The sequence below is a fragment of the Dendropsophus ebraccatus genome, chromosome 1 (assembly GCF_027789765.1).
Source record: "Dendropsophus ebraccatus isolate aDenEbr1 chromosome 1, aDenEbr1.pat, whole genome shotgun sequence".
NCBI lineage: Eukaryota > Metazoa > Chordata > Amphibia > Anura > Hylidae > Dendropsophus > Dendropsophus ebraccatus.
In genome coordinates this window covers 56,829,946-56,842,042 of record NC_091454.1, presented here as the reverse complement: position 1 = coordinate 56,842,042, position 12,097 = coordinate 56,829,946, and the positions used below count along the sequence as shown (strand labels likewise).

The 12,097-nt window shown below is 45.7% G+C and overlaps 1 protein-coding gene across 4 annotated transcripts in view; it reads left to right on the top strand.

Moving 5' to 3' along the window:
- The first annotated feature begins 1,524 nt into the window (after nucleotides 1-1,524).
- SIMC1 (SUMO interacting motifs containing 1) overlaps nucleotides 1,525-12,097 on the top strand; it is a 35,518-nt gene continuing 24,945 nt past the window's right edge. The window contains exons 1-6 of one of the 4 annotated variants that reach the window (XM_069971436.1): nucleotides 1,831-1,992; nucleotides 2,558-2,755; nucleotides 8,044-8,673; nucleotides 9,428-9,651; nucleotides 10,587-10,656; nucleotides 11,359-11,501. In XM_069971436.1, the coding sequence (XP_069827537.1) occupies nucleotides 2,732-2,755; nucleotides 8,044-8,673; nucleotides 9,428-9,651; nucleotides 10,587-10,656; nucleotides 11,359-11,501 (1,091 nt within the window). In that variant the 5' untranslated portion in view covers nucleotides 1,831-1,992; nucleotides 2,558-2,731. The other 3 variants (XM_069971428.1, XM_069971455.1, XM_069971446.1) reach the window with 3 other exon arrangements.

The following is a 12,097-nucleotide window of genomic DNA, read 5'->3' as shown; positions in this document are numbered from 1 at the left end:
TTCTGATTGCTTCAATGTTCCGCCCGCTCAATGTGCTCACTGTGCGGGGGGAACATCAAAGCGATCTGTGCATCCCGAGAAGCTGCGCGGCCGCAGCTTCTCGGGATGCTTAAGATGACAGTGTCACAAGTGGCAAGGGGGGCCGTGCGGGCCCCCCTAGCGTAGGGGCCCGGTCGCCATGGCGACCCCGGCGACCCCTATAGCTACGCCACTGCATACAGCCTGCTTACTCCCATGTACAGGGACCCCACCATGATACAGTGACAGGCAGCAGCCTGATAGGGATATGCCATACAGCCTGCTTACTCCCATGTACAGGGACCCCACCATGACACAGTGACAGGCAGCAGCCTGATAGGGCTATGCCATACAGCCTGCTTACTCCCATGTACAAGGACCCCACCATGACACAGTGACAGGCAGCAGCAGCCTGATAGGGATATGCCATACAGCCTGCTTACTCCCATGTACAGGGACCCCACCATGACACAGTGACAGGCAGCAGCCTGATACGGATATGCCATACAGCCTGCTTACTCCCATGTACAGGGACCCCACCATGACACAGTGACAGGCAGCAGCCTGATAGGGTTATGACTTACAGCCTGCTTACTCCCATGTACAGGGACCCCACCATGACACAGTGACAGGCAGCAGCCTGATAGGGTTATGACTTACAGCCTGCCTACTCCCATGTACAGGGACCCCACCATGACACAGTGACAGGCAGCAGCCTGGCAGGGATATGCCATACAGCCTGCTTACTCCTATGTACAGGGACCCCACCATGACTCAGTGACAGGCAGCAGCCTGATAGGGATATGCCTTACAGCCTGCTTACTCCCATGTACAGGGACCCCACCATGACACAGTGACAGGCAGCAGCCTGATAGGGCTATGCCATACAGCCTGCTTACTCCCATGTACAAGGACCCCACCATGACACAGTGACAGGCAGCAGCAGCCTGATAGGGATATGCCATACAGCCTGCTTACTCCCATGTACAGGGACCCCACCATGACACAGTGACAGGCAGCAGCCTGATAGGGCTATGCCATACAGCCTGCTTACTCCCATGTACAAGGACCCCACCATGACACAGTGACAGGCAGCAGCAGCCTGATAGGGATATGCCATACAGCCTGCTTACTCCCATGTACAGGGACCCCACCATGACACAGTGACAGGCAGCAGCCTGATAGGGTTATGACTTACAGCCTGCCTACTCCCATGTACAGGGACCCCACCATGACACAGTGACAGGCAGCAGCCTGGCAGGGATATGCCATACAGCCTGCTTACTCCTATGTACAGGGACCCCACCATGACTCAGTGACAGGCAGCAGCCTGATAGGGATATGCCATACAGCCTGCTTACTCCCATGTACAGGGACCCCACCATGACACAGTGACAGGCAGCAGTCTGGCGGGAGGCTGGCACTCAGGAGGCGTGGTCTCCTAATGAGGCGTCCAATCACAGCCCGCCAGCCCGCCCCCCTGCTGCTATATCACCGACCCCCGGTACGCGCCTCCTGTTACTCGGCGGCTGGGATGGGCGTCGCCGTGTTGCCGGTAGTGTGTTCTGTATGACATGTATGCGGGGCCTGATGTCACCCTGGCACAGGGGAGTCCAGCATGGACGATGTCATAGTCATAAGCAATTCGGATGAGTCGGAGGAAGACGAGCGACTATGGAAGAAAAGTCGCAGAAGGAAGGGAACGCGACCGCGCAGCGCCTCACCTCCACAGGTGGGTAAATACGTGGGCGGGGCAGCGCTCGCCAGTCACGTGACTGGAGGCGGGCTTTATGGATGCTGGCTAGGTGAGCGGCCGCTGCGATCGGCGTTGTTCTCTTGACCACACTGTCCGTGCCCGGGGAGGCGGCACTCTGCTCCGTCTTATGAGAAATGAAAGTGAAAGTTCCAGGAAGCGGCTGAAAATGGAAACTATAATCAGGTGTAATCTCTCCATACAATGGCGGAGGTGTACAGGTGCGGTGCCCTAAGGGTGGGGAGGGGGCATTACACCTGCCGTCCAGGACCAGGGTCCCCCCACCTGTATGGGCTCCTCACATACTGTGACCCCCAGCTACACAGACCAGCGACCCCCAACAGACTCATCAAGCTGTATAAAACCGAAACTGCTCTTAACAGCCTGTATCAGCCAATCACAGCGCAGCTTAGAGCTGTGGTACAATGAAAGCTGAGCTGTGATTGGTTGCTATCAGTTTTTATCAGTTTGCTGTGTCTGGGCCTGACTTACCTTATTAGTACATGGTGGTTCAGGTATACATAGAAGATTGTCCAGGGACGATCCCACCTGCTGCATCTAGCCTGCCCCTGTAATACTATGGGAGGATAGATATGTGTTTATCCCAGGCATTTAGTTACTGTAGCTTTACCTACCACATCTGCTGGAAGTTCTTTCCAAGTATCTACTACTTTCTGTAAATATTTTCTCATATTTTCAGATCTTTCCCCCAACTAATCTTCTATTGAGGTCCTTTAACATATTTAAAGGCTTCCATACGTCCCCCATTTTCCTTCTTTCCTGCAGACTATACAGATTTAGATCCTTAAAGGAGAACTATCAGCAGGTTCAACGACTTTGGACCCTGGCCAGACCCCCAGTGATCATCAATGGAGGAGGCCTGATCAGAGCTTGGGGGCAGCAGCTCCGCCCCCAGTACTCCAAAAGGCTTACAGGGCAGAGGATTTCAGAATAAACAGCATGGAAACAGTGCCAAGGATGAAGGTAACATAACTTTCATCCTCAGTGCTCTGTACCCACCAGGGGGCTATCAACAACGTAGGGCCAGTTCACACAGAGTGAAACTGGCAGAACTCTCCGCCATGGAATCCCGCCAGCCTCCGTGTCATACAGGCAGTCTATGGGAGGGCTCACACGCCTCCTTTCTCCACACAAGCCCTCCCATAGACTGCCTGTATGACACAGAGGCTTGCGGAATTTTGCCAGTTTTACTCCTTGTGAACTGGCCTTAGATATGTCTAACCTACTGATAGTTCCACCTTAAGTATTTCCTGATATGGTTTATGCCTCACACCCTCTGCTATTTTTGTAACCGTCTTTGGACCTGTTCTATTTTATCAATATCTATTTATAGATGAGGTCTCCAGAACTGGACACAGTATTCCAAATGTGGTCTCACTAGAGCTCTATACAGCGGGATCACATCTCCCTCTTCCTACTGGTTATACCTCTAGATATACAGCCCAGTATATCATTACCTTTCCCCACTGCCTGGTTGCACTGGTGGCTCATTTTAAGGCTGTCAGAAATTCTTCCTGTCTGACAGTGCTTTCTGCTGCCATCTTAGTCCACGACAGGAACTGTCAGAAGCAGTAGCAAATCCCTATAGAAAACCTCTCCTGCTTTGGAACAGTTCCTGACATGGACAGAGGTGGCAGCAGAGGGCACAGTGTCAGACTAGAAAGAATACACCACTTCCTGCTGGACATACAGCAGCTATGTACTGCAAAAGTATAGATATTTACATAGAAGTATGTTACAAATCTATATAACTTTCTGAGACCTTTTGATTTGAAAGAAGATAACAAAAATCACTGGAGTTCCTCTTTAGGGGTACCAAATTGGGCCCTAACAGCATGCCATAACTGACGATAATGTAAAAAAGCAGTGAAAGGGATATACAGTGGTCCTTCAACTTACAATGGCCTCAGGATACAATATTTTCAACATACAATGTTCCTTTTTGGACCATCGTAACTCGAGATCAAACTCAATATACAATACTACAGGCAGGATCTGTGGAAAATGTAAATATGTAGATGGCTGACCAATGAAAGTGGTCATTGTACTAGTAAAACCCCAGTATTAGTGAAGTTCCTGCACTGATTGGTTATCTAGTAGCCTCTCTACAGCACAGTGTGATACTAAAAGCTCTGTACGACTCTACATCGGCCAGGATGAGCTGGTTCTTTGGGCACCAGGTGAGGGCGTCCTTATTTTATTTTTCTGACGGAATTGTACAGGGCCCTGAAAACACTTCTACAAAGAAAGTAATTTACAGTCTCTAGTAGCTTTCTGACTGTTGTAAGTAAGGATTTAATTTATCTATATGGGTTATCTGCTTATTTGTTTCCTATTTTGGGATATTTTGGCAGCTTCAGAACCAATTACCAGTTTTCCATAGAGTTTTGGCCTCAACATACAATGGTCGTCCTGGAACCAATTGATATCTTATGTTAAGGGACCACTGTATAGTTCTCGCATGCAATGACATTTATGATCCCCTGAAAATAAATGAGTAAGCTATTTGACTCCATGCCTACCCCATTGTACTGCACCAGGGATCTCAGGCAGGCTAGGCAGATGAGGGTTGAGAGGCGCTCTAGGGGAGGGGTGAGAGGCAGGCAGGACCAGACCTTTATCACTGTTGATAGTGATGGGGGGGGGGCAAAACCTGTTTAGGGTATTCACTGGGCCTTAATAGGAACAAAATAGCGCACCCGCAAGGGCGACTGCAGAGTTACGGATATCAAGGTGAAGCCATTAATTTGCGTACAACAGTTGAGAGGTTAAAAAATAGTGGTACATGTGTGGGGCAGCGCCTCGATGCTTGGGAAGCAAGACTTATTCTGGGAGGTTTCCCCTGCCGGTAGAAGGATCTTTGTAACACATCCAATTTGGTGAAGAATTTCTTAGGAGGGATAACTGGGGAGGAATGAAAGAGAAGAATTTTGGGAGAAAGGTCATCTTGAAGATGTTGATTCTGCCCAGAAAGGAAAGGGGAAGCTGTGACCACTTATGGAGGTGCTGTTCAGTAACTGCCAACAGCTGCTGTAAGGTAAGGTAGCTGTCTACAGAGGCTGTAACCTCAGCACCCAGATACCTATACTGATGCTGGGGAGGGTAGTGGATAAGGGCATCAGAATGAATTTGGACAGCGGGCATCCCTGCCTTGTACCTCTGCTGAGTGAAAGAGTCTGATTATATCCAGGTTGGTGTGCTTATGGGCGGAAGTTGCATACAGTAGTTTAACCCAGGCAAGGAAACCGGGACCAAACTGGAGTCTGTGCAGGAAGGACCGAAGATAATGCCACTCCAGAGTCAAGGAATAGCTAGATTGTTGAGTACATGCCCTGCATTAGCATCATTCCTGCAGGCCTGGGGTGTGGAGTCCCTAAGCTGCATACACCAGAGTTATTTATTAAATAGTGACCAACTATCCCCGACCCCCCCCCCCTGATTTATGGAGAAAATGCTTCACCCTTTGCAACTAAATGTATGTGAGGTGTTTTTCTGGTTTTTATAAATAAGGTCCTTAGATTGATAGTGAATAAGATATATTAATGAGGAACGTTTGTAAAATTCATATGAAAACAATTATAAAATATAAAAGTCTGAGTCTGTACAATTTTTCTCATTTCTGCTAAAACGATCTGACTCCACAGCCCCTCTGCTGCTGCTGGCTACAATATTTAAGGGCAGTCTAGTCAGGTTAATATCTGTGCTCCTTCCTGGCATGAACCCGGTCTGGTCAAGAACTCTTGTGTATTTTTGGACAAAATGCCCTCACATGCCGTGTATCTTTGGGACTATAAATACATCAACTAGTAATTTAGGCATAGGTAGATCCAAATGCTTTTAGCTGATTTCATGTTATATGCTGTATTAGGGCTGTATTGTGAATATATATGGTATATTAGAATCAGTTTAGTTTGTACAGGTGTGTTCTCTATGGAATTGAGCTCCTGCTGGGTATTTTTATTATAGAAGTCCTGCATACATACAAACACAATATTGTGGACTTTCTTTCTCTGGTTGTCATAGTATCAATGTTGGACCTCTATTGTGAACACCTGCGCTACCTGGGCTCACTTAAAAGAATATTACTCTAATGGTCCTTTTAGACTGAGCGATAATTCGCCCGATTAACAATTTTGAATGAATTATGTGCTTTTTATAACGATCAGCGTTTAGACGGAACGATACATTGTACGGAAAAATCTCACACATAGGTAAAATCGGTGAGACTGTTTACACAGAACTATCAGCGAAATTTTTGCGAACGACCAACAATGATTTGAGAACATGTTGAAAGATCAAAATGAACGATTTCTCGATCGGCGTTTACACGGAACGATTATAGTTCGAATTCGATCGTTATTGTGCAAATTCGAATGATAATCGTTCCGTGTAAAAGGACCATAACGCTGCTGATGATCTGCAGGTAAACAGGTGCTGACATGCAGAGAGCTGTAACTAGTTGCCGCCCCTTTCCCAACCCCGAATAAAACCTTTTTCCCTGATGTAAAGCTACTACTGCAGATGGTAGTTGGTAGCCTCGGGAAGCTGCACAGTAGATCTATACTGTTCTGCTGGAAACCGTATCAGTACTATAGTGCAGACAGTTCCAGTGGCAGCAGGGCTGTATCTTACAGTCTCTTTTGTGCTGCCAGTCTCATGGGTGCACAGACTGCACCTTTGAGACTAGAATATACTTGTCTGTCAACTGCACAGGGCAGAGGGTTGTATCCAGCATGCATTTCTCAACACTTTGTATTAAATACACTGAATCGGTATTCCCTTACTGTAACCAATAAAAAACATTAAAAACGCCTCTTGGAGCATGTAAACTTGTTATGGCATTTTAGACCCCTTCCATGGGCTGTAAGTCAGCACTCGGGATTGTCATGAGAGTGAGAACCCATGAATAGGAGTCAAGATGCTTTGTGTGCATATTCCAAGAGGTGCTGGTTACAATTTGTATTAAAAGCTGGATACAGCAGATGATCCTGGTGTAGCGTGCTGTGTTTTTCTTCTATATTGTATGACATGTGAGCTGCCCATGATATACTGTACGCTTGCCATGGGTGGCCAGCAGTTATTTGTAAGGCTGGGTTCACACTATGTATATTTCAGGCAGTATTTGGTCCTCATGTCAGGTCCTCATAGCAACCAAAACCAGGAGTGGATTGAAAACACAGAAAGGATCTGTTCACACAATGTTGAAATTGAGTGGATGGCCGCCATATAACAGTAAATAACGGCCATTATTTCAATACCACAGCCGTTGTTTTAAAATAACAGCAAATATTTGCCATTAAATGATAGCCATCCACTCAATTACAACATTATGTGAACAGAGCCTTTCTGTGTTTTCAATCCACTCCTGGTTTTGGTTGCTATACAGCCTCACAAATACAGCCTCAAATATACATAGTGTGAACCCAGCCTAAAAATGCATAGCCGCAGACTATCATGGGATACTGGACTAATTCTGTGTGGGTATCCTTATCTCTGTGTGGGTATCCTTATCTTTTGGTAGACTGCTAATGAATAGCTAGATGGTTTTAAAGGGAACCTGTCTACCCCCCCCCCCCGCCCCACCCCCCCCCTTGCCAGGGCAGAGCCCAGCCGACCCCCAGCTAGAGACCCTTATACTTACCCCGGGGCACGAAGTCCCGCTCCTGGAGCCGCTCCAGCAGCCGAGATATCACCGCGTGTGCGCATCAGGGATGGCTCAGACGCTCAGAGAATGACTGCTCCATGCATTCTCTATGGGCATCGGACTTCTCTGTGACAGGTTCTCTTTAAGGTAAACTGACAGCAGGGAAAGGCATATATCTGTGCTTTCAGTTTCCCACTGACTATTTACATAAGCAGTGCATACGTACCATCCATAGAAAAACTATCTTTATCCCCCAGCTGACAGTGTCACAGAGGTATATCTGTGATATCGTTAGTGCCCACCCCACACTCTGGCTGATACAGTATCTTCAAGCTCCTGCCCAACTCCTCCAGAATGTTTGACAGCCAGAGGAGGCAGCCTGAAGATTCTGCATCAGAGTGGGGTGGGCGCTGACAATGTCAGATACACCTCTGACACTGTTAACCTGGAGATAAAGAACAGCATGTAAGGTAAGTATGCAATGCTCATGTGATTGACTCTGGTGAACTTGCAGCACAGATAAGCATATCTCTGCTTTTAGGCTTATAATCCTTCACAGAAGTCGTTGTACCCTCATGTGCAATTCTAATGTTGGTTTATTTTTCAGGATATCATTGACCTGACTGGCAGCAGCGATGTATTTGCATGTGTTACAAGCTCAGATGATAACGTAATAGACTTAACAGGCCATGAGGAAGATCTGTCACATGGCACCTTTCGGGAGCAGATGAAATCTGAATCGAAGTACAGCCTCAGTTCTCTGTCTGAAGATAGAGGGTCAGACAGAGAAAGTGATGTGACCTTCAATTCCACTACAAATGACTCCTGCTATAACAAAGATTTGGATTTTGATGACCGCTCAAGCAGTTTTATAGATGAAATAAATAGTATATCCTCTGCTGGATGTGTAACCAGCCCCTTTCACACACTTGATCATCTTTCGGGAAGTAGTGATGTAGATGTTCCTTCTAAAGGCAACATAAAACATCCTTATGTAAAACCTCTATGTTTACAAGCCATTGACAAGCCAGACAGTGAAGGTGCACCTTCAGAGGTTGGTACCCAGGTCCAACATATAACCAGCTCCACTCAGTCATTGTTAACAATGCAGAAGACCCCTGAAGAAACCTTGTGCAGTCAGTCCACAGCAGTCAACAAGGCACTCTTGTACAAACTAAGACACTTCAAGAAGCTTCCTGTCAGTCATTTGTTGCCTCACACCTTATCACATGTCAAGGTAATAAGCACAGTTTTATTTGTTGTGCAATGTTTCTGCCTACAGTCTGAATATAAATCTTCTTCACAAAGGTGTTAAAGCTTCTTCTTCTTAACCTCCTCCCGCCGCTGGGCAGTAAACTCATGTCGCTGCAGCCTATGCCTGATGCTGCAGTAACGTTAATTTACGCCGCAGGATGACACAGGCGCAGGGGCTGTGCCTGTGTCATCCGTGGCGGGTCCTGGCTATCAGTGATAGCCGGGGACCCGCTGCAACTCTCAGAACTGGATCTGCGCTCCAGCGCTGAAAGTTAACCCTATAGTTACTGCGGTAAGTACGACCGCAGCATCTATAGGGCTTCTGACAGAGAATTCTCCCTCTACAGAGGGAAAATTCTCTGTCGGCTGTCCACCGGGGCTCTGCACAGTGCCCGTGAGCTCTGCCCCCCCTCCCCTCTCTCCCCTGCTGCTGTCACAAGATTGTTGTCACAAGATTGTAACAGCAGCAGGAGACAGAGGAGAGGGGGCAGACATAGGGACATCAGCTTATGTGATCATTATGATCCCAAAAGCTGTCCTAAAACAACCTGGGCATTGATGCATCAATGACCCATAGTTGTAAAAGGTTTAAGATTTCTGACCAATGTCTTTTAGCATTCTTTAGAGCTTTTGACTACTCGGTAAATAGAAGTTGTTAGTAGTTTTTATATCGTCCTATTCTGTAGATTATGCTCTAGGCGTAACTTTTTTTCTGTTTTATCGGTTAATTGTTGCAGAACTTGCAAGCAGCACCGATGCCTTTAAAGCGTATGAATTTAGTGAACAATACAAAGGATGAAAACTTCCATCAGGGTACACTGTATTTCCTGTCAGAGTTTGTATCTGCAAGCCACTTCCCGCCGAAAGACCTGATCAGTTATGTCATAAAGTCCATTCTGCTGGGAGCCGAAGAACAGACAATCAGAAATGATGCTTACATGATCCTGATGAAAGTTCAAAGGTAGGTGCAGAGCTAATGTAGGTATGTAAAGTGTTTTGGGAATCAATCAATAGTAACAAAGATTATAAGAAACTTTTGTAATGGAGTAATGCTTGAAAGTTTGTGAACCCTTCAGAATTTATGCATAAGTTTGACACATCAACTACATCTAAATCTCACAAGTCCTAAAAGTAAATAAACCAATAATACAACAGATGAGGATACAATTTAATATCTGTATGTTAAAGTATTGGGGTAAATGTAAATTTTGTTGTCTGTGTGCTTTCTTATGTTGTGTGAATTGTGCACATAAACAAAGCTAAATTACAGACTAGAGAAGCAGTATTGTCTGATATATTCACTGTGGTGTCTGTGTTGCTTTATGCCTTTAACGTTATCAAGGAACAGACACGTGAGGTAAAGGGGGAAGAGGTACAGGCTGTCGAAGTTATATTACCTATAATAGTTTGTATTTGTGCCTAAGCGTTCCGCTCTTACTGTTCAAAACAATAGGAGGCACAGTACAGCATGGAAATGTATGGGACATATATTGGATAATGTAAAATTGGGATAAATGTAGGAAACATCCAGTTGCTTATATATCCCAATAAAATAAAGTGTACACATTAGTGACAGGGTGGGGGTATTGGCTGACATGACAAAACCCATCCCACTGTATGCTAGGACAAGTATCCTCAAGTGAAGGTGGCCATCTTTAATAAACTGTACACCCTCTAGTGTAGCCAGAGCAAGTAACAATAAATACCCTTTTAGTAAAACCTTTTTTTAAGCAGTTACTAATGTCATTTGTTTACATTGTCTTGTTGTTGTGTTTTTGTTTGTTTTTTAGTTTCTGCAAAATTATGTTTCATGGCTTTTTTTCTGGACACTAAAAGAGTGCTTTATTTATTAAACCATATGACCTCTTCACACACACACATTTTTTTTTTCCTTAGACTACATCCAGCTACCTCTGACTCTGTGGCTTGGGATTGGAATTTGCTGTCTGAGGTGATGTCAAAACAGGTATGGTACAAGTCATGGGAATTCACACTTCCTCAGCATAGCTTATAAATGTGTGCATCTGTTTTTTCTGTGTTGATGATATTGTATTACAACTGCCTGAGCCTTTTTCCTTCAGAGAGGTAAGCTTTTGTCAGAGCTGTCTGACATGGACTTCGCTCTCTCCGTGTAGAACACATGAATGTTTGGCCATTCATGTGTATGTGGGAATTGGGCGAGAGATCTGCCACCTAAATGCATGTTTGACTGACTGCTATTAAGGCTAAATTCACACGTAACATATCCGCAGTGGATTTCAGGCTGCAAGTGAAATCCGCTGCGGATACCCCTCCTGTCATTTCCAATGTGATTACATACTTGCAGCAGGATAATCATCCCACTGAGTATGTAAGTGCTAGCCCCATTAACCCCAATACTTTACCTGCTCCACGATCCGGCCGTATCTGAGGCTCCCGGTCCCTGTAGGTTCCGTGCAGCCAATCATTGCACAGTCCCACCACAGTCACTGATTGGCTGCGTGGGACCTCTGGGAGCCAGGTGGGGGTAGTGGCAGTTCGTGGATGGGTGAACTGGTTTTGGGGTGCATGTAACTCATATGCAGAGAAGACCAAAGTCAGTAGCACAAGCACTACAACCCTTGACACTATAATTTTATTAAACTTGATGTGCCATAATTTTTTTTTTTTTGTCCTTATTCCTGTTTAGGATAACCAGACTTGTAACCTATTCCTCCAGTATGTGGTACAAACCTTAGATGATGATTTCCACCTCTGCCTACAGCGGCGAAGTCTTCATAAATGTCTGTGTAAATTGATGCTGTCTTGTGACAAGAGTTTCTTCAATGTCAAGTAAGTGTCCTTCATCCCCCACCTCAGAAAGGGTTTATAATATATATTTATTAAATTTTCCAAATAAAAGTACATTAACAATGAAGTCAACAAAGTACGTACATTTCCGGTAACCTGGTAATACAAAACTACAATAGTCACATTCTGAGTTGGACAGAGTGAAAGTAAGAGCAAGGATCACTTATACCAAGTCGCATATCTGGCAGTCGCAAGGGGCCTAGCGACCCTGCTATATCCGCTTTACAGTACCACTCCGTATATCTAAACGGTTTAACTATATCAACAATAGCGGATTGGTCATAGTGTGTAATAATGAATGTTTTTTCCATTTCTGGAAGAACTTTTTAACAGAGTTCTTTGTGCCTTTCTGTGTCAATTCTGTTAATACCCAAGAAAGTCTTCATCTGCTCTATCACCATAGGTATATCAGGGGGGGGAGGGAGATAACCAATTAAAAAGGAGACAGCGTAGGGCCACCACGAGCACTACATGAACCAGTTGGGGGGTAGAACACCGTTCAGCACCGTCATCAGGGGGGCGGGGTTGATGGAACAAGAGTACCTGCAGGGTGAGGGGGAGTCTGATCTTCCAGTGCG